This window comes from Octodon degus, unplaced genomic scaffold (genome assembly GCF_000260255.1).
Source record: "Octodon degus isolate 3935 unplaced genomic scaffold, OctDeg1.0 scaffold00178, whole genome shotgun sequence".
Lineage (NCBI taxonomy): Eukaryota > Metazoa > Chordata > Mammalia > Rodentia > Octodontidae > Octodon > Octodon degus.
Window position 1 is genome coordinate 712,220 of NW_004524754.1, and position 16,521 is coordinate 728,740.

The 16,521-nt window shown below is 52.8% G+C and overlaps 2 protein-coding genes across 11 annotated transcripts in view; both read left to right on the plus strand.

The window, feature by feature from the left end:
* Nop2 (NOP2 nucleolar protein) overlaps positions 1 to 7,219 on the plus strand; it is an 11,965-nt gene extending 4,746 nt beyond the window's left edge. For 3 of the 4 annotated variants that reach the window (XM_023703748.1, XM_004643585.2, XM_023703749.1), the window contains exons 6-16: positions 341 to 396; positions 492 to 643; positions 748 to 947; positions 1,080 to 1,169; positions 1,973 to 2,060; positions 2,137 to 2,277; positions 3,271 to 3,410; positions 3,516 to 3,605; positions 3,717 to 3,839; positions 3,942 to 4,170; positions 6,508 to 7,219. In XM_023703748.1, the coding sequence (XP_023559516.1) occupies positions 341 to 396; positions 492 to 643; positions 748 to 947; positions 1,080 to 1,169; positions 1,973 to 2,060; positions 2,137 to 2,277; positions 3,271 to 3,410; positions 3,516 to 3,605; positions 3,717 to 3,839; positions 3,942 to 4,170; positions 6,508 to 7,133 (1,935 nt within the window). In that variant the 3' untranslated portion in view covers positions 7,134 to 7,219. The remainder of the gene's footprint in view (positions 1 to 340; positions 397 to 491; positions 644 to 747; positions 948 to 1,079; positions 1,170 to 1,972; positions 2,061 to 2,136; positions 2,278 to 3,270; positions 3,411 to 3,515; positions 3,606 to 3,716; positions 3,840 to 3,941; positions 4,171 to 6,507) is intronic. The other variant, XM_023703750.1, reaches the window with a different exon arrangement.
* Positions 7,220 to 7,653: 434 nt separating this feature from the next.
* Positions 7,654 to 16,521, plus strand: part of Iffo1 (intermediate filament family orphan 1) — a 13,167-nt gene continuing 4,299 nt past the window's right edge. Inside the window, exons 1-8 of one of the 7 annotated variants that reach the window (XM_004643550.2) lie at positions 7,654 to 8,419; positions 11,838 to 11,898; positions 11,994 to 12,089; positions 13,144 to 13,284; positions 13,537 to 13,545; positions 14,113 to 14,270; positions 14,342 to 14,462; positions 14,652 to 14,747. In XM_004643550.2, coding sequence (XP_004643607.1) covers positions 7,692 to 8,419; positions 11,838 to 11,898; positions 11,994 to 12,089; positions 13,144 to 13,284; positions 13,537 to 13,545; positions 14,113 to 14,270; positions 14,342 to 14,462; positions 14,652 to 14,747 — 1,410 coding nt within the window. In that variant the 5' untranslated portion in view covers positions 7,654 to 7,691. The remainder of the gene's footprint in view (positions 8,420 to 11,837; positions 11,899 to 11,993; positions 12,090 to 13,143; positions 13,285 to 13,536; positions 13,546 to 14,112; positions 14,271 to 14,341; positions 14,463 to 14,651; positions 14,748 to 16,521) is intronic. The other 6 variants (XM_004643551.2, XM_023703705.1, XM_012517438.2 and 3 more) reach the window with 6 other exon arrangements.

Sequence of the window (16,521 nt, forward strand, 5' to 3'; positions counted from 1 at the left end):
GAAGCGGTTATTCCACTGAGCCATTTCCCCAGCCCACTTTATTTTCTTTTAAATCAGTACATGTAAAAGTAAAACAACATAACGAACCTTTCAGTTCATTGCTCATTTTCCGCAATGACCAATCTTATGTCCAATCTTTCTGGTGCCTGAGAGCAAACCATGCTGGGTAAATGCTTTTCCATTGAACAACATCTCCTCCATGTGTTGAATCCTACTGTTCTTATTTGCTTCTGAAAACAAGTGTTAAATCTGTATTTTGGAGTAAATACCAGGGTAGACAGTGTAACCTGGGAGATGGTAGGGTGGTCTTGCGTTGTCAACTACTTGTCTCTCTTTTCAGTTGCTGCCTATTGAAAGAGCTGCTCGAAAGCAGAAGGCTCGGGAAGCTGCTGCTGGGTGAGTTTTGGAAACTGTTAGAATGGCGAGGCAGCCCCTGGCCCGGAGGAGGTATCCATTTTGGTCTATGAATCATTGTTTCTGGACGTTTCTAGGGGCCAATGGAGTGAGGAGGAGACTGATGAAGAGGAAGAGGAGGAAATGTCCCTTGAGTCAGGCCCCACAAAGGAGGAGGCAGATGGGGGCCTGCAGATCAATGTAGATGAGGAGGAGTTTGTGCTGCCCCCTGTTGGGGAGATGGAGCAGGATATCCTTCCAGAGCTGGAGGTGGGTGGGTAGAAGGAAGGAGCTTTGGAAAGAAGGGCAATCTCAGCCGTACAATTACATGAAACAGTTCCTTAGCAGGTTCACATGCCCAGGCTCCAGACCTGCAGCGAGTTCACAAGAGGATCCAGGACATAGTAGGAGTATTGCGTAATTTTGGGGTGCAGCGGGAAGAAGGCCGATCTCGTTCTGAGTATCTGAATCGGCTGCAAAAGGATCTGGCCACTTATTACTCCTATGGAGACTTTCTGCTTGGCAAGCTCATGGAGCTCTTCCCTGTATCTGAGGTATGGGATGTGCAGTCTAATGCTTCCTGTCCCTTTTTACTCACATTACTCCATGATGACATTCAGCCCCCTTTTTGTCTGACCTAACCGCCTGGCAAGCCTGACTCAGCCCCTGAAGTTTTTTCTCCCAAGCTCATAGAGTTCTTAGAAGCTAATGAAGTCCCTCGGCCCATCACCCTGAGGACCAATACCTTGAAAACGCGGCGCCGAGACCTTGCTCAGGTGAAGGGCTGGTGTTTAGTCTGTTTTGGAGAGGGACCAGCTTCTGCTAACTGGGGTTGCCCTGTCCCACTCTGGCTGTGCGGGTTCTTAGGACCTAAGCATATTCCAGGAGGTCAACCTGAAGAGACCTGTGTCAGTGTTGCAGGCTGAGGGATGGGAAACGCCTTCCTCTAGGCTGCTTCCTGGGGCTGGGATGAGACACTAGTTGCCTTCTGAGGAAATTGGAGACATGTTACTGAAAAACTATGGAAGTTGACTCCCCACCCCTAGAAGTCTCTTTTGTGTAGTGTGTTCTTCTATATTGTATATCTTCTATGATAAAAGTGACTTAGTTGTCTTTACTGTGCTGTAACCAATAAGGTTAAATTTTAGGATGGGAGAGGGCTTGAGCCTCTTGGAAAATCAGGGTCCACTTCCAGAAAATGAAAAAAGCAGGATAAGAGAGTTTGATCCTTCAGAAGAGAAATTGGATCTTGAGTTAGAAACCTGGGATTAAGAAGAAAGGTTGGGGTTGAGAGTGTGGCTCAGCGGTAGAGCACATGCCTAGCGTGCATGAGGCCCTGGATCTAGCTCCAGCACTGCAGATAAAGAACAGGTGACGGTGCCACAGATGGGAAGAGAAGGGGGAGGTACGGAGGGGGCAGGGGGGGCTGGGGGAAGGGAAGGAGGGAGAGGAGAGAGTCTGTGTTGGCTATTCTGAGTGAGCAGTCTAGGAGAGGAGTATGTGGAGTAGCTGACGAACCTAGCCTCCCATGTCTCCTGGGTGGCATGTCCTGTGAGGTTTTTCCATCTTCTCTCTTCAGGCACTAATCAATCGTGGGGTTAACCTGGATCCTTTGGGCAAGTGGTCAAAGACTGGACTTGTGGTGTATGATTCTTCAGTGCCCATTGGTAAGTACCCCTTGCTCGATAGCCCTCTTATCTCTGTCCTTGTCCCAGCATGTCATAGAGTGTCGTCCTCGCTCAGGTGCTACTCCCGAGTACCTGGCTGGGCACTACATGCTGCAAGGAGCCTCCAGCATGCTGCCCGTCATGGCCTTGGCACCCCAGGAACATGAGCGGATCCTGGACATGTGCTGTGCGCCGGGAGGGAAGACCAGCTACATAGGTAGGAAGGGCTGGGGCTTGCCTCGTGCTGTGCGTTTGAAAGTAGAGGGGGTTGGTGACTGTCTAGTGTTCACAGCCCTTTCCAAGCAGCTGGCAGAGTGGTGAGGAGCAATTTCTGGAGTGGGCCCAGCTGTATCACTTGTTGCCCATCTGAGCTGGGTAGGCCTGTTCTCTTTTATTCACAGAATGATGTTGGTGTTGTGCAGAGCTGTCTGTTACATTACACTAGGTCATGCAGGTTGACAGTGCATTTAGAAGTTCTCAGAGCTGAATGTGGTAGCACATACCTGTCATATCAGTGCTTGGGAGGCTGAAGCAGGGGCTACACAGCTAATTTGAGGCCAGCCTGAGCTTTATAATGAGACCCTATCTCAGCCCCGAAAAACAAACCAAAAAATGTCCCTGTCAGTGTCACGTACATAATAAGCAGTGAGTCATTTTATGAATCTGTTATCAAAAGATGTTCAGTAAGAATGAAAGCCAGAGGGCCAGCCAGATAGCTCAGTGAACTAAAGCACCTACTTGGGCAGGGGCAGGGATTGGGGTTCAACCCTCGGTATGCGGTGCCAGCCCCTGCCCCAGTGACTGAGACGGGCATGGTGGTATGTGCCTGTAATCCCAGTGCTTGGGAGGCTGAACACAGGAGGATCACTACAATTCCGATCTGTGTAGTGAGACCTTGTAGACCCTGTCTTGAATGGAAGCCACAAGGGCTGTGGGGAGATAGCTCAGCAGCATAAATGCCTGCTTGGCATGTGCAAGGTACTGAGTTTGATCCCCAGCACCAAAGAAAGAAAAGCCAAGCCAGGTTGGCAGGCTTGCCAGTTAGCTTGGCCAGTGGAAGCCAGGCAGACCTGTGCACTAGGGAGCAAAGGTTGTTGGGAGTGAAGTTTAGAGGAATGGAGGTGACTTGGCCTATGGGTTCTTGGGTGGAGGGTGGGCTGGAATATGGAGGCAGAGGATCTGGCCGCTCAGCACTCGTGCTTCCCTCCAGCCCAGCTGATGAAGAACACAGGGGTGATCCTTGCCAATGATGCCAATGCAGAGCGGCTCAAGAGTGTTGTGGGCAACCTGCACCGGTTGGGAGTCACCAATGCCATTATCAGCCATTATGATGGGCGCCAGTTCCCTAAGGTCGGACTCTCCTCCTGTGACATCAGTGCTGAGCTTTGCCCCTAGGAAAGACATGCTGCATGTAGATTGTGGGAAAGATGTTACTTGACCTGCTCTTTTCCCTAGGTGGTGGGTGGTTTTGACCGAGTCCTGTTGGACGCTCCCTGCAGCGGCACTGGGGTCATTTCCAAGGACCCTGCGGTGAAGACCAACAAGGTACTGTCTCAGGCGGGGGAGTGCCTGAGGAGGTTGGGCTTTTACGAGTGGGGCGTGAGGTGGAGGAGCACCCTGGGCCTTATGAAGTCAGCCTGGGTCTCTTTGGGACAGGATGAAAAGGACATCCTGCGCTGTGCTCACCTTCAGAAAGAGCTGCTCCTGAGTGCCATTGACTCTGTCAACGCCACCTCCAAGACAGGTGGCTACCTGGTGTACTGTACCTGCTCTATCATGGTGAGGTCTACAGCTCAGGAGGCTAAGAGGTGGGGCACGGCCCTCTGGGGCCTTTGAAGCTTTAGCTCCCCTTCTCTCCTGGCTGTGTGCCCTCTGGTATAGGTGGAAGAGAACGAGTGGGTTGTGGATTATGCCCTGAAAAAAAGAAATGTGCGGCTGGTGCCCACAGGCCTAGACTTTGGCCAGGAAGGTTTTACCCGGTTTCGAGAAAGACGCTTTCATCCCACTCTGCGTTCCACTCGGCGATTCTACCCTCACACCCACAATATGGATGGTTTCTTCATTGCCAAGTTCAAGAAATTTTCCAATTCCGTCCCCCAGGCTGAAGCAGGTGAGCAGTCTGCTCCTCTCTCATTCTTATCCCCTTTAGTCCTGTGCCTCTCTAAGAGACCTCATGGTGACTGTAGTAAGAAAGATGGATGCTTGCTTACCTCTTACCTAGCATGCTTAGTTGTCTCCTTAGATTCTTATGCCCTGGACATTTGAATATGTTGAAGTGTTTGCATAGAGGGTACCTTCTACCCAGTTCCTGTGCTTTATTTTATTTTTTATTTTTGTCTTTTTGAGACAGGGTTCACTGTGCAGTTCAGGCTGACCTCGAACTCACTTTGTGACCCAGGCGAGCCTCGAATTCACAGCAATCCTCCTGCGTCAGCCTCCCAAACACCGGGATTGCAGGCATGCATCATCATGCTGCACCCTGAGTCTTGAACGCTAATGCATTTCAGCCACAGGCTGTGGTTTCTTTTCCTTCTTGGCCTGGGGCTGACTTACGGGTAATCTACCTCTGCTGGTCCAGCATTCTCAGCATTGGCTTGGCACAGGCACTAAAAACTATCAGCAGTTTTCTGAGTCTGTCTCTATAATTGCAGATCATTTTCTTGGTCATCTTGAGGCTGGACTGGCTCTCAAGAGCAAGGGTGGGGTTTTTCTGAAACAGACTTGACAGCACTGCATGTTGAATTAATAAGGTTGGGTTTAACGGCAGACAGTCTCTGAATACAAATTGTGTGATTTGCACTGATTTTTTTTTTTTTTTTTTTTCCTTCCTCTCAGGCCTTTTTTTGGGGGGTTGGGCTGGGGGCAGTGCTAGAGCTTGAACTCAAAGCATTGTGCAGACTAGGCAAGCACTGGGCCCCTGAGCTATATACCCCTAGCGCTAATACTTTTAAAAAAGATGTCTCTTAAGAAAAGTCATATGAAGGGGGCTGGGGAGTTGGCTCAGTAGAATAAGCGCTTCCCTGGCAAGCACAAGGGTCTGAGTTCAATCCCTGGTTCCGCAAAAAAAAAAAAAAAAAGAAAAGTCATGTGAGGCCGGCAAGATAGCTCAGCGGACTAAGTGCCAGCTTGGGCAAATGGGGGGACCAGGGTTTGATCCTTGGCACCACATCATACTTACCATGATCACTCCATGGCACCACATGCTGTGCCCCTGGGCACGCTAAGCCAGTGACTGAGTCTGGGCGTGGTGGTACATGCTTCTAATCCTAGCACTGGGAGGACTGGAAAAAAGAAACCAGAAAGAAAGAAAAGTCATGTCTAGGACTGATGAGATAGCTCAGTGGACTAGCTCCATGGACTAAGCATCTGCTTAGGCAAGCACAGGGACTGGGGTATAATTCTGGTACCATATGCAGTGCTGTTCCTGCCCCCAGGCATGCTGAGCCAGCCACTGAGAGGGTGTGGTGGCACAGGCCTGTAATACCAGCTCTGCGGAGTCTGAAAACAGGAGGATCATTACAAATCTGAGCTGCGTAGTGAGACCCTGTACCAAATACATTTTTTTAAAAAATCGTATCTGAATATTAAAATACAAAAATCTTAAATATTTAAGTACATACTTGTCCATCTTCACTGATGCTTTGCTAGCTTGTTTCTAGTTGTTAATGGATTTGTTTTTTGTCAGAATCCCTATTGGGGGCAAATTGTCTTTGCTTTTAAAAAGAAAGCCTTGTGTCTCAGGTTTATTTAGAAGATGCTAGGGCTCAGTACCTTCTTTGGGTATCGTGGTACCTACTGTCCTCAAGGGGGCGTGATTCTTGGTAAAACCTTTTGGCTCATGGAGAATCTCTTGATTTTTTGAGACAGGGTCTCCCTGTGTAGTTCAGGCTGGTCCTAAACTTACTGTGTAGCCCAGGCTGATCTTGAACTCAGTGATCTTCATGCTTTGACCTCTGGGATTACACTATGCCTGACTACAATGATCTCTTAACATAAATTCAAATAGGACAAATAATATTAATCTAGGTAATAGCTCTTAGGCATTGTAATCAGAACACTTGGCCAAGAGATGGCAGGCAATTCCTGTATTTTATTATTTTTAAAATTTTACTTTTTTATGTATTTAGTACAGGGTCTTACTACGTAGATCAGACTCATGGTGATCTTCCTGTTTTCAGCCTCCCAAGAGCTGGGATTACAGGTGCACACTACCATACCCAGTCTTAATTTCAGTGAACCCTGGGAATGGGGGCAGGGCTGGCACTGCATGCCAGGGATTGAACCCTGGCTGCTATGCTCTGCCTAAGCAGGCTCTTTAGTCTGCTGAGCTAAATTTGGCTGGCCCAATTCCTGTATTTTAATCTCTTACTTTTTTTTTTTCTGCTAATGATCAAGACCATTTAATGGTAAAGTCCATCTCAAATGTCTCACTTAATTTTAACCCTAGGAAATTCTGCAACAGGCACCCCTACAGACATAGATTTGCCAGACTTCAAGGGTCAGGACACTCCAAAGTCTGAGAACAGCCACCAGCCAGTCAAGAAAGCCAAAGTGGCCACCAAGGCAAAGCCAGAATTGCAGAAGGGTCCCAAGAAGGCCTCCTTCCAGAAGCTGAATGGCATCTCTGAAAGGGAAGACTCAGAATTGTCCACTGTACCTTCTGTCATGAAGGCCCAAATGTCCTCCAGGCTCCAGGATACCAGTCAGTTCTCAGGAAAAGCTAATGTGACCAGAGAACCAAAGACGACTGGGAAGCTAAAGGGACAGGTACAGAAATTGCAGTACTCCAAGAAAGCTGCTTCCCTAAGACAGTCTGCCCAGTTCAAGAGCAGCGACACTGAAGCACCTACTGTGCTGTCCCTCTCTGAGACTCAGGCCACTCCCAGGCTGAAGAAGTGTCGTCAAACCCTTGGAAAGTCCAAACAGGCTGGGAAGAAAGCCAAATTCCAGACAGAGAATGGCATCCTCAAGAGCCCTCAGGCCTCCACTGTGTCCTTGCTCAAGTCCATCCGGCCCCCACCAGCGAAGAAGAGGAAGTCGGCTTCAGGGGTGCACCATCCGCTGTTTTCCTAGGTGCTGAAAACTGGCCTGGCTGACATCCCTGGGCCGGAACGCTTCTTTCTTCCTCACTGTGCATACATATTAAAATTTAATACACATCTGAGCATCTCTGGTCTGTGCTTTGGGGGGACTGGGCTCGCAGCTGGTGGGAAGGTGAGATGCAGCAGGTGGCCTGAGATGCCGGTTTGCTCTGGATCCTGCTGTGCCATGACCTCAGGGGAAATGTGGGGGGTCAGAGCTGGGTGTTCAATGAGAGCAAGGTGATAGGGTTAGAGATAGGATGGACTTCCCCACGGGAATCCACGGGGTGCTGGGCATCTTGGGTTCTGGGCTCCACTTCCTGAGATCCAGGCCGTGGCCCACGGTAGGGCCTCGGCTTCTGCGCTGTCCAGGGCTCAGCCTCCGGTGGGCCTTTCATTGGCTGCCTTTCTGCCCGCCTCCTGGCCTCTGCCCTTTCGTTGGGCCCTCTGATTGGTCTCCCGGATCTCAAGGGCCCCTCATTGGTTCTTCTCTTTCGCTTCTCGCTCCGGCTCCAGCGCCAGGCTCTATCTCCCGGCAGAAAGTGCAGCCATGAATCCGTTATTCGGCCCTAACCTCTTCCTCCTACAGCCGGAGCAGCAAGGCTTGGCCGGGCCTCTGGGGGACAGTCTGGGGGGCGACCCCTTTTCCGGAGGCGGGGACTTGCCCCCGGCACCAATTGCGCCCGCTGGCTCAGCCGCCTTTTCGCCGCCCGGCCCGAGCCCCGCGCCTCCCGCCGCCATGGCGCTCCGAAACGACCTGGGCTCCAACATCAGTGTGCTCAAGACCCTGAACCTACGCTTCCGATGCTTCCTGGCCAAGGTGCACGAGCTGGAGCGCCGGAACCGGCTGCTGGAGAAGCAGCTGCAGCAGGCGCTGGAGGAGGGTAAGCAGGGCCGGCGGGGCTCGGCGCGCCGAGACCAGGCGGTGCAGACCGGCTTCGCCAGCCCGGTGCGGCCGCTGGGGCTAGCCCTGGGCGCGCGGCCGGCCGCCGTCTGCTCCCCGGCGGCGCGCGCTCCGGCCTGCCCCTCACCGCCTTCCGCCACCGCGGCCTCAGCCTTCTCGTCGTCAGCCCGCTTCATGCCCGGCACCATCTGGTCCTTCTCGCACTCCCGGCGACTCGGGCCAGGACTGGAGCCCACGCTGGTGCAAGGGCCCGGCCTGTCGTGGGTGCACCCGGACGGGGTGGGCGTCCAGATCGACACCATCACCCCCGAGATCCGCGCACTCTACAACGTGCTGGCCAAAGTAAAGCGGGAGCGGGACGAGTACAAGCGGAGGTAGGGGCCGGGAAGTGGGGGCCAGGGTGCAGCAACACGCCGTGCACACGCTGGGCGGGTGTGTTCGTGGGGCCCCGAGATCAGGGTGGACCGAACTTGAGTAATGTTCTTTCAATGTGATGAGGGGCTTGGCAGGGACAAGATACGGGGAGCCCGGAGTCCACGGAGAATGCAGAAGTCAGACTCGTGATGAGAGAATACTAAGAGCAGAACACTGGGGAATTCAGTTTTTTTTCTGGCACATCTCCTTTTTGCCTGCAGTATTCAGATGACTGTGTTGGAGGGGGTGGGGTGGTTTGTGAAAGGTTCGTGCATCAGAGGTACCTTTCAGCTCTTGGGGGCAATTTTAGGGTATAAGTTCCATACTCGGGCCTCAAGTAGGCAAAGGATAGAGCTATATTTTTGAAAACTAAAGTGGAAGTAGGAGGGCTGCTGAGGTAGGGGCTGCACCCTGTTCTGGGTGGTACTGTGTCTACCTAGGCTTTCCCCAAGCCATGCCCAGAGAAGGCAGGTATGTGCTCTTGTTCCATGTGAAAGGGCTGGGACTTTGAGGCATTGGAATAGGTGACAAAAACGAAAAAAGACAGTGAAGGAATTCACTGGGGCAAAGGGAGGGACTTGTCCTAGGGCTGGGGGGGCACTCAGCCAAGGAAACATAAACAGACCCAGCAGAGGGCCTGCAGAGGACAAAGTTGAGAATTTGCACATCTTTCGGCCCTTGGGCAGCTCAAGGCAGGCCCCTTGTCGTCTGAGGCTGAAGATTTGCTTTCTGAGAAGAACCCTACTGTAGTGGGGTGGCATTAGGAGCAAGGACAGAGATGTGGTACTGAATGCCAGCTGTTTATGGGTGGAGGCCCTGTGTGCTCATTCACTGGACTGGTGTGAGAGGGGCTCAGGCAGACTGATCAAGGCCATGGTGGAAGACTGGCTAAGGGGCTCCTGTCTCATCTTGGCAGTTGTCACCTCTGATGGGCAGGACTGGGACTACCTTTGCAGCTAAAGAGTAGTAGCGGTTTACCAGTGGGCAAAGACTGGCAGAATATTTTGGGAAACTGTCGCTGGGACTGTGGGCGACCTTGAGGGATTCATAACTGTATCTCCTGAACACAGAGCAGCAGGCATTCTGAGGTGGAGGCTTGTATTCAGGCTGCCTTCCTGAGCGCGGGTCTCTGTGATAGTTGTCCTTGGGGATTTCAGTTGTCCTGAAACCATCATCTAGGTGCCAGCCAGGACTAGTCTGCTCCTGCAGGAGTTAATAAACACAGTCAGCAGGACACAGTTCTGGAACATGTCCATAGCCACAGGAACAACTGCTCTTCTTCTTCTTCTTTTTTTTCTTTTTTTTTTTTTTTTTAAGTGAAAGAGTATTTGTCCTTGGTCCAGCTGTCCAGGGCAGCAGCGACTTACTCCTTGGGGACTGATTAGCTCATTGCCCTGCAGCATGCTGCTCAGCAGCCGGCTTTGTAGCCAGAACCATATGCTACGTGACACAGGCAGCACTCATTCTTCCATCCCAGATCCCTTGCCCTCCTTCTGGGCTTGTTATGGCAACACTGTACCTTCTGTGGTTGGCCTGGGAGGCCTAGGATAACTGGATACTAAAGTGGGAAGGAGCTGAGGCCCTCTGGGTTCTAGTTTCAGCCCCCCTCCCTCCCTACCCCCGCTTTGTATGACCTTTTCCTCTCTTAACTCGAGGATATACAGTAGCTTATTTGCAAGGGGGGGTGTTTGGTAAATTCAGTATTTGCTGAAGTTGCTCAGTTCTACTCATATTAAGGATAACTTGTCCAAGAGATGAGTTCTGAGAAGTCAGGATGAACCTGTTTGAAAGTCTGGCTGGAGTGCAGAGAAGAATCCCAATGAGCTTTCCACAGATTCATTTTCAGATTTGTTTGCCCTGTTTGAGATTTGTTTCCACCCACTCCATAGAGTTCTCTGTCAGACAGTGCTTCCTGCCCTCTGGGATGTATTTTGTGCAGGGTCATTGGCCCCTTGTCAGTCTGGCTGGCTTCTACCAGGCACTCAGGGTCTCCAGGAAGAGGAGGGTCCTGTGTCCTATGCCTTTATGCTGGTGAAGAAGCGAAGGCCCAGAAGAGAGAAGGGTCTCAGCTAAGAATGCTCACAGCCTGGTGATCCACAGTGCTCAGTGCTAGAGTGGAAAAGAGAGGGGTGTGGGGTTGTCAGGGAAGGAGCAGGGAGTTGGGCTAGTGGGGAGCCTCTGCCAGCCGAGTGGGAGGGGCCAAGGTGAGGCAGGAGCTATTATTAGGAGCACTGCAGTGTGCTGCAGCCAGGCGCTGCAGCCAGGCGCTCTGGAGAGTGAGAGTAGGCACCAGACCCGAGGGCTGGGATGCAGAGCAGTGGCAGGAAGGGGCAGAAAGGGCCTAATCCTAGCCCGAGCAGCTTCTCCTGGGGATGCCTGTGTCCTTGCTGTGCTCTTTGTGGCTGCTTTGACTGCTCGCCTCCGTGGGGGCTTCTATCTTGGTGCAGTGCCCTTCCTTTCTCAGACTGAGAAGAGCCTTTCCAAAATGTGGCAAGAATCAGTGAGCTTGAGATGCGCTGCTAGTCCAGCCCCACCCTGGCCCTGGAAGCGACAGGGCCAAATCCTAAACTATGTCAGCCCTTGCTTTTCTTCCCACCCCTGGGATGGAGAATGTGCCGCCCTAGCCTGGGAGATGGGCAAGACTGTCTCCTGTCTCCCATGGTCATGGTCTTGTGTCTGGACTTTCAAAGGCAGGAGGGGCTGCCAAGCCTGGCTCTGACCCCTCTGTTAGTGAGGTGTGCCCTATGCTCCCATTTCCCCTCCTCCGGTCTGGGTGCTGAGTAATCCCTGGCTCCTGATGGCCATTACTTTTGCGCAGCTGGGGGACTCAACCCCAGTCAGCCTTGCAGCATCTCTGAGGTGCACTTTTGGGGGTTCTGGGTAGGACTGTGAGCATTTCCCTCAGGCTCCTGAGCAGCCCTGGTGACAGGCCTGTGTCCTGCAGATGCTTTTGCAGGGTTAAATGTACCCCAGGAGGCAGGGCAGCAGGCTAGACGAACTCTGTTCTGGTGCGGGCAGGAGGCGGGAGACCGGATCTATGCCACTGAAGGTGGGAGACTGGGCCGGGTGGGCCTGGTGGTCTGGTGTGGGCAGGTGGGTGATGTAGCTGTGCAGACAGCTGGTGGAGCTGGGGCCCTAGCAGGGATGGGCACAGAAAGACCAGGGTGGCCACAGTTGCTTTTAAATAGTTCTGGAGGTTTCCGGAAGGCAGCTGTGAGGTTGGTCTCTGCCATGAAGTGCGGAGTCTCCCGACAGCTGCAGCTGGCCACCCACCGGCTGGCCATATGTCCCCACATAAGGGTCAGATGAGGGGGGCAGGGAGCTATAGAGACAGCAGGGTCACCAGATCTATGTTCTCTCCTTCCTACTGTCTGCCAGGTGGGAAGAGGAGTACACGGTGCGGATCCAGCTACAGGAGCGTGTGAATGAGCTCCAGGAGGTAAGGGTGGCCACCCCACACCCATTTCTCTCACCTTGGTGCTGCCTCCCTGTACCTCCTCACGTCCTGATGTCAGGGTTTCCTCCTGCCTGCAGGAGGCCCAAGAGGCTGACGCTTGCCAGGAGGAGCTGGCCATGAAGGTGGAGCAGTTGAAAGCTGAGCTGGTGGTCTTCAAGGGCCTTATGAGCAACGTGAGTCCAGCTCTGGCCCACTGGCATCCTGTTCGCTGCCCCTACCCTCACCTTACCATCCTCTAACATGGGACAAAAAGGAACAAAAGCCTTATGTCAGGGGCTGGGGAGATGGCTCAGTAGAATAAGCGCTTGCATGGCAAGCACAGGGCCCTGAGTTCAATCCCCGGTTCCGCAAAAAAAAAAAAAAGGGGGGCTGGTGAGATGGCTCAGTGGTCTAAAGCACCTACTTAGAACAAGCTTAGCAAAGCCCAGGGACCACGGTACAATCCTCCAGCAATGCATGCCAGCCAGCCCTGCCCCCTGGTGGGCTGAGCTGGCCACACACACACACACACACACACACACACACAAATAAAATTTTTAAGCCTTATGTCATGTCATGGACAGTGTAGGAGTATAGCCCAGGAGCTGCTGTCTAGGTTCCTAAGTCACCTCTGTAGCTTGGTAGCTGGGTTAGCTCTGGGCCTGCTCCTTCCCTGCCCACATGCGGGGCCACTGACTGTGCCACAGGTGTGAGGGTGGCTACGCACACGGATGGAGCCTGGCACTGTGCAGTGCTCAGAAGCGTTAGCTGTTATCGTCATTATCACGGTTCTTTCTCCACTCTTGAAATGCCCAGTGCCTCCTTTCTGTGGGAGCTGATGTTCTAGGAGACTCCAGGGAACCCCTGTGTGGCCCAGGCTCTGGTCACACTCTCAGAGCTCCTATATGGCTGTGGTTGTAAGGAGGTATTCCCCCTACCCCAAAGAGGAAAAGGGTTTGCTTGCATTCTCTCTTTCAACTAATTGAGGCAAGGCCGTGATACATAGTTCAGGCTGGCTTTGAACTCACTTATGGAGCCCAAGGTGCTCTTCAACTTAAGGCTGTCCTGCTGCCTCAGCCTCCTGAGTGCTGGATTACAGGCCTGCATCAGCATGGCCAACTTGGCAAAAGGAGGCCCCAGACTTACTTCATGGAGGACATGGTGGCCATGATGGGCAAGATGAGGATCTTGCCAAGGCCTTTGTAAGATACTGGGCTTTCTTCACTTTCCCCTGTGCTCCCTGGACAGAACCTGTCAGAGCTGGACACCAAGATCCAGGAGAAGGCCATGAAGGTAGATATGGACATCTGCCGCCGCATTGACATCACCGCCAAGCTGTGTGACCTGGCTCAGCAGCGCAACTGTGAAGACATGATCCAGATGTTCCAGGTGAGAGGTCTGGGCTGCCCTCACTCTCGGCACAGGGCTGGGGCAGGGGAGGGGCTTCCATCACTGCCACTCTGAGTTGGCTCCACCCTTCTTGGGACTTCTCTCTGGGCCCTGGGGCCCCCAGTGGGACTAGGCTGGGGGCAAAGAGCAGCCTCAGAAGTTTCAGAAGCCATCTCTAACACCGTCTCCCCTCCCTCTCTCTCTCCTCTGTCTGCTTCTCTCTTCCTTTCGTCTTTCTTGCTTTCTCCATAGAAGAAGCTGGTTAGTTTATCTCATGCAAGCTTACCGATGTCCCTGTCCCAGTCTCTGAGCCTCCCACTATTGGGCTACTCTTGAGCACAGACTTCTCCCTTTCTGTGTGCCTTGCTCCTCTCTCCATTTTTAGTCGTTTCCCCTTTACTTCCTTTCTTTTTCGCCCTTCTCCCACTGGCTGCCTAGATGTGGACACAAGTCAAGTTCTCCTCTGTAAACACCAAATCCTCAGCCTACGATTTTCCTTTTAGTTGAATTCTTTCTGATGAAAGACTTCTTGTTAGAGAAAACCCTTCCTTCTTAGCCATGAGACCGCTCAGTGTGGTTGCAGCAGGCCATCTTGCCCCTTATCTTACTGCTTTACTTTTTCTCTCTCTCCCCTTCTTCCTTCTCAGTCTGCAGCCTGCCCATCTGTGTGTGTCTGCCTGTCTCCCAGTGACTGCTGTTTCTGTTCCTGCCCTCTGACTGTGTCTCCTCTTGTTTGTCCCCTCCCTGCTGGCCCCTGCTCTCCTGTCCACCCTCTCCCCCACGCACCCGGCCTCGGCTCTGTAGCCTCTGCACTTGTCTCCCATTAAGGTCCCATCCATGGGGGGGCGGAAGCGGGAGCGCAAGGCCGCTGTCGAGGAGGACACCTCCGTGTCAGAAAGTGATGGGCCCCGCCAGCCCGATGGGGAGGAGGAGGAGAGCACGGCCCTCAGCATCAACGAGGAGATGCAGCGCATGCTCAACCAGCTGTGAGTCCCACAGGCTGCCCGCCCCCGAGGCCGGCTCCCCATGCCCCACCAACACGGGTTCCTGTCTCTAGGAGGGAGTATGATTTTGAGGACGACTGTGACAGCCTGACTTGGGAGGAGACTGAGGAGACCTTGCTGCTGTGGGAGGATTTCTCAGGCTATGCCATGGCAGCAGCAGAGGCGCAGGGAGAGGTAACCACCCCTCCCGCCTCAGGCCCGCAGCAACGCCTCCCAGCCTGACCCCTGCCTGGCCCTGCCTTGCTCTGTCTCCCTGTGTGGCTTCCCTCTGCTCCCTGTGTGTCCTTGTCTGTTTTTTCCTGTTCCTCCTGCAGCCCCCTCTAACCTGACTTTCTGTCTCTCCACTTGGCCTTTCTCCTTCAGCAGCAAGAAGACAGCCTAGAGAAGGTGATTAAAGATACTGAGTCCCTGTTCAAAACCCGGGAGAAGGAGTATCAGGAAACCATTGACCAGATAGAGGTAAGGGGGTGTGCTGGTGCTGAGGGGCCCTATCCCAGAGGTCACCAGTGAGGCTGCGGGTGTGCTGGCTCCTGCCTTCTGTCATCTGGGAGGAGTGACTGTGGCACTCCTCATGGTCCTTGAGACCTTGGGCTCTGGAGGCAGAGGGACATGGGTTTTGAGTCTCAGCTCTGTCACTTCCCACCACTTGATTTGGAACAACTTATGTGTTTTCTTTGACCTTGTGTCTTTATCAAATGGGGATTGAGCCCCTCCTTGTCCCTGTCTTTGGCTGGTTAAGTGGAGAGATGTCTGTATGCTTGGTATGGGCCCTGCTTGCAGTTGAGCACCCCATCAATGCCAGCAGCGTGGCGGTGGCACTCAGGCCTGGCCTCCTGAGTCCTCAGCTGGGCCTCTGAGCTCCAGAGGGGTCTAGCTGTGGGTGCCCCCAGGGCAGTAAGACAGTTCGCAGCTGTAGAATAAAGGAGGCCCTGGGCAGAGGACTGGATGGGCCCCGTGAGTGCCTGAGCATGAGGTGACTGACAGGGACTCTAGTGTGGGGCTGAGGCAGGAGCTCTTGGCCTTGTGACTGGTCCCCGGTGTGTGGGACAGATTCAGATTCCGGTCGTGCTCCCTCTGCTGCATGTAGAGGAGGAGGCTGAGCAGTTCTTTCCTTGTATTTTCATTCTCCCCATCAGGAATCAAATGGTCTTGCTCCTCTGAGCAAAGCTGTTATTATGGAAAACAAATGTTAAGATTCAGAGGCACAGCCAGTGTTCTGCTAGCTGAGGCCACTGGGAAGAGCTCGTCTTTTCACTGTACCGTGTCTTCCTGTCTCACTGCAGCCTCCTCCCTCCATCCCTGCTTCTGAGCCTTGCCCTTCTGTTTTCCATGGAAGACTTAAGGGTCTTTTTTTTTGGTGGGGGGTAATTTTTGAGGCAGGGTCTCACTGTGCAGTTCAGGCTGGCCTTGAACTCATTTATGTGGCCCAGGCTGACCTCAAGCTCACAGTGATCCTCCTGCCTCAGCTTCTGGAGTGCTAGAAGTACAAGTGTGTGTCACCACACCCAGAAAGACATAAAGTTCTGTCTCACTCTGCCTTCCACCGTGCAGAGACTAATGATCTGGGGCTGTAGTTGTGGCTCAAAACATGGCCAGGTGTGGTGACACATGCCGTGATCTCAGTGCTAAAGAAACTGTGGGTTCAATCCCCAGTGGTGTAAAAAATAAGTACATAGCTGGTCTGTACCTATTTGTACATCCCTCTAATTCATACTCTTACAGCAGGAGTGAAGGAGGAGGATGACACCTCAGGGGACATCCTCAATAACACCTCAGATAGTTTAGTAGATTCAAGTGCCTGTTTAGGCAGATGCAGAGACTGGAGTTCAGTCCCCAACATGCCATGCCAGCCCTGCCCCTGCCCCTGGGGTGCATTGAAATGGTGATTGAGACCGGGCAAGTGGTGTAATCCCACCATGCCTGTAATCCTAGCGCTTGGGGGAGACTGAAAACAGGAGGATCACTATGAGTCCGATCTGTGAAGTGAGACCCTGTAGACCCTGTACTAAATACATTAAAAAATAATAACAACACCTCAAAAACTATAGATCTGGGTGGGGTACAGAGAAGTACTCCTTCTTTCTTCTTCCTGTCCTGCTCTGGGCTTCAATTTTGCCACCCACAAGTGGGATATCCATCTCATTCACCCTGAGAGATCAAAGGTCACAAGGGGGAAGAAACTTGCGACCACCCAGCCTGCTCCCCAAGCCTGCCCCTCGCCTCATTCTGTTTT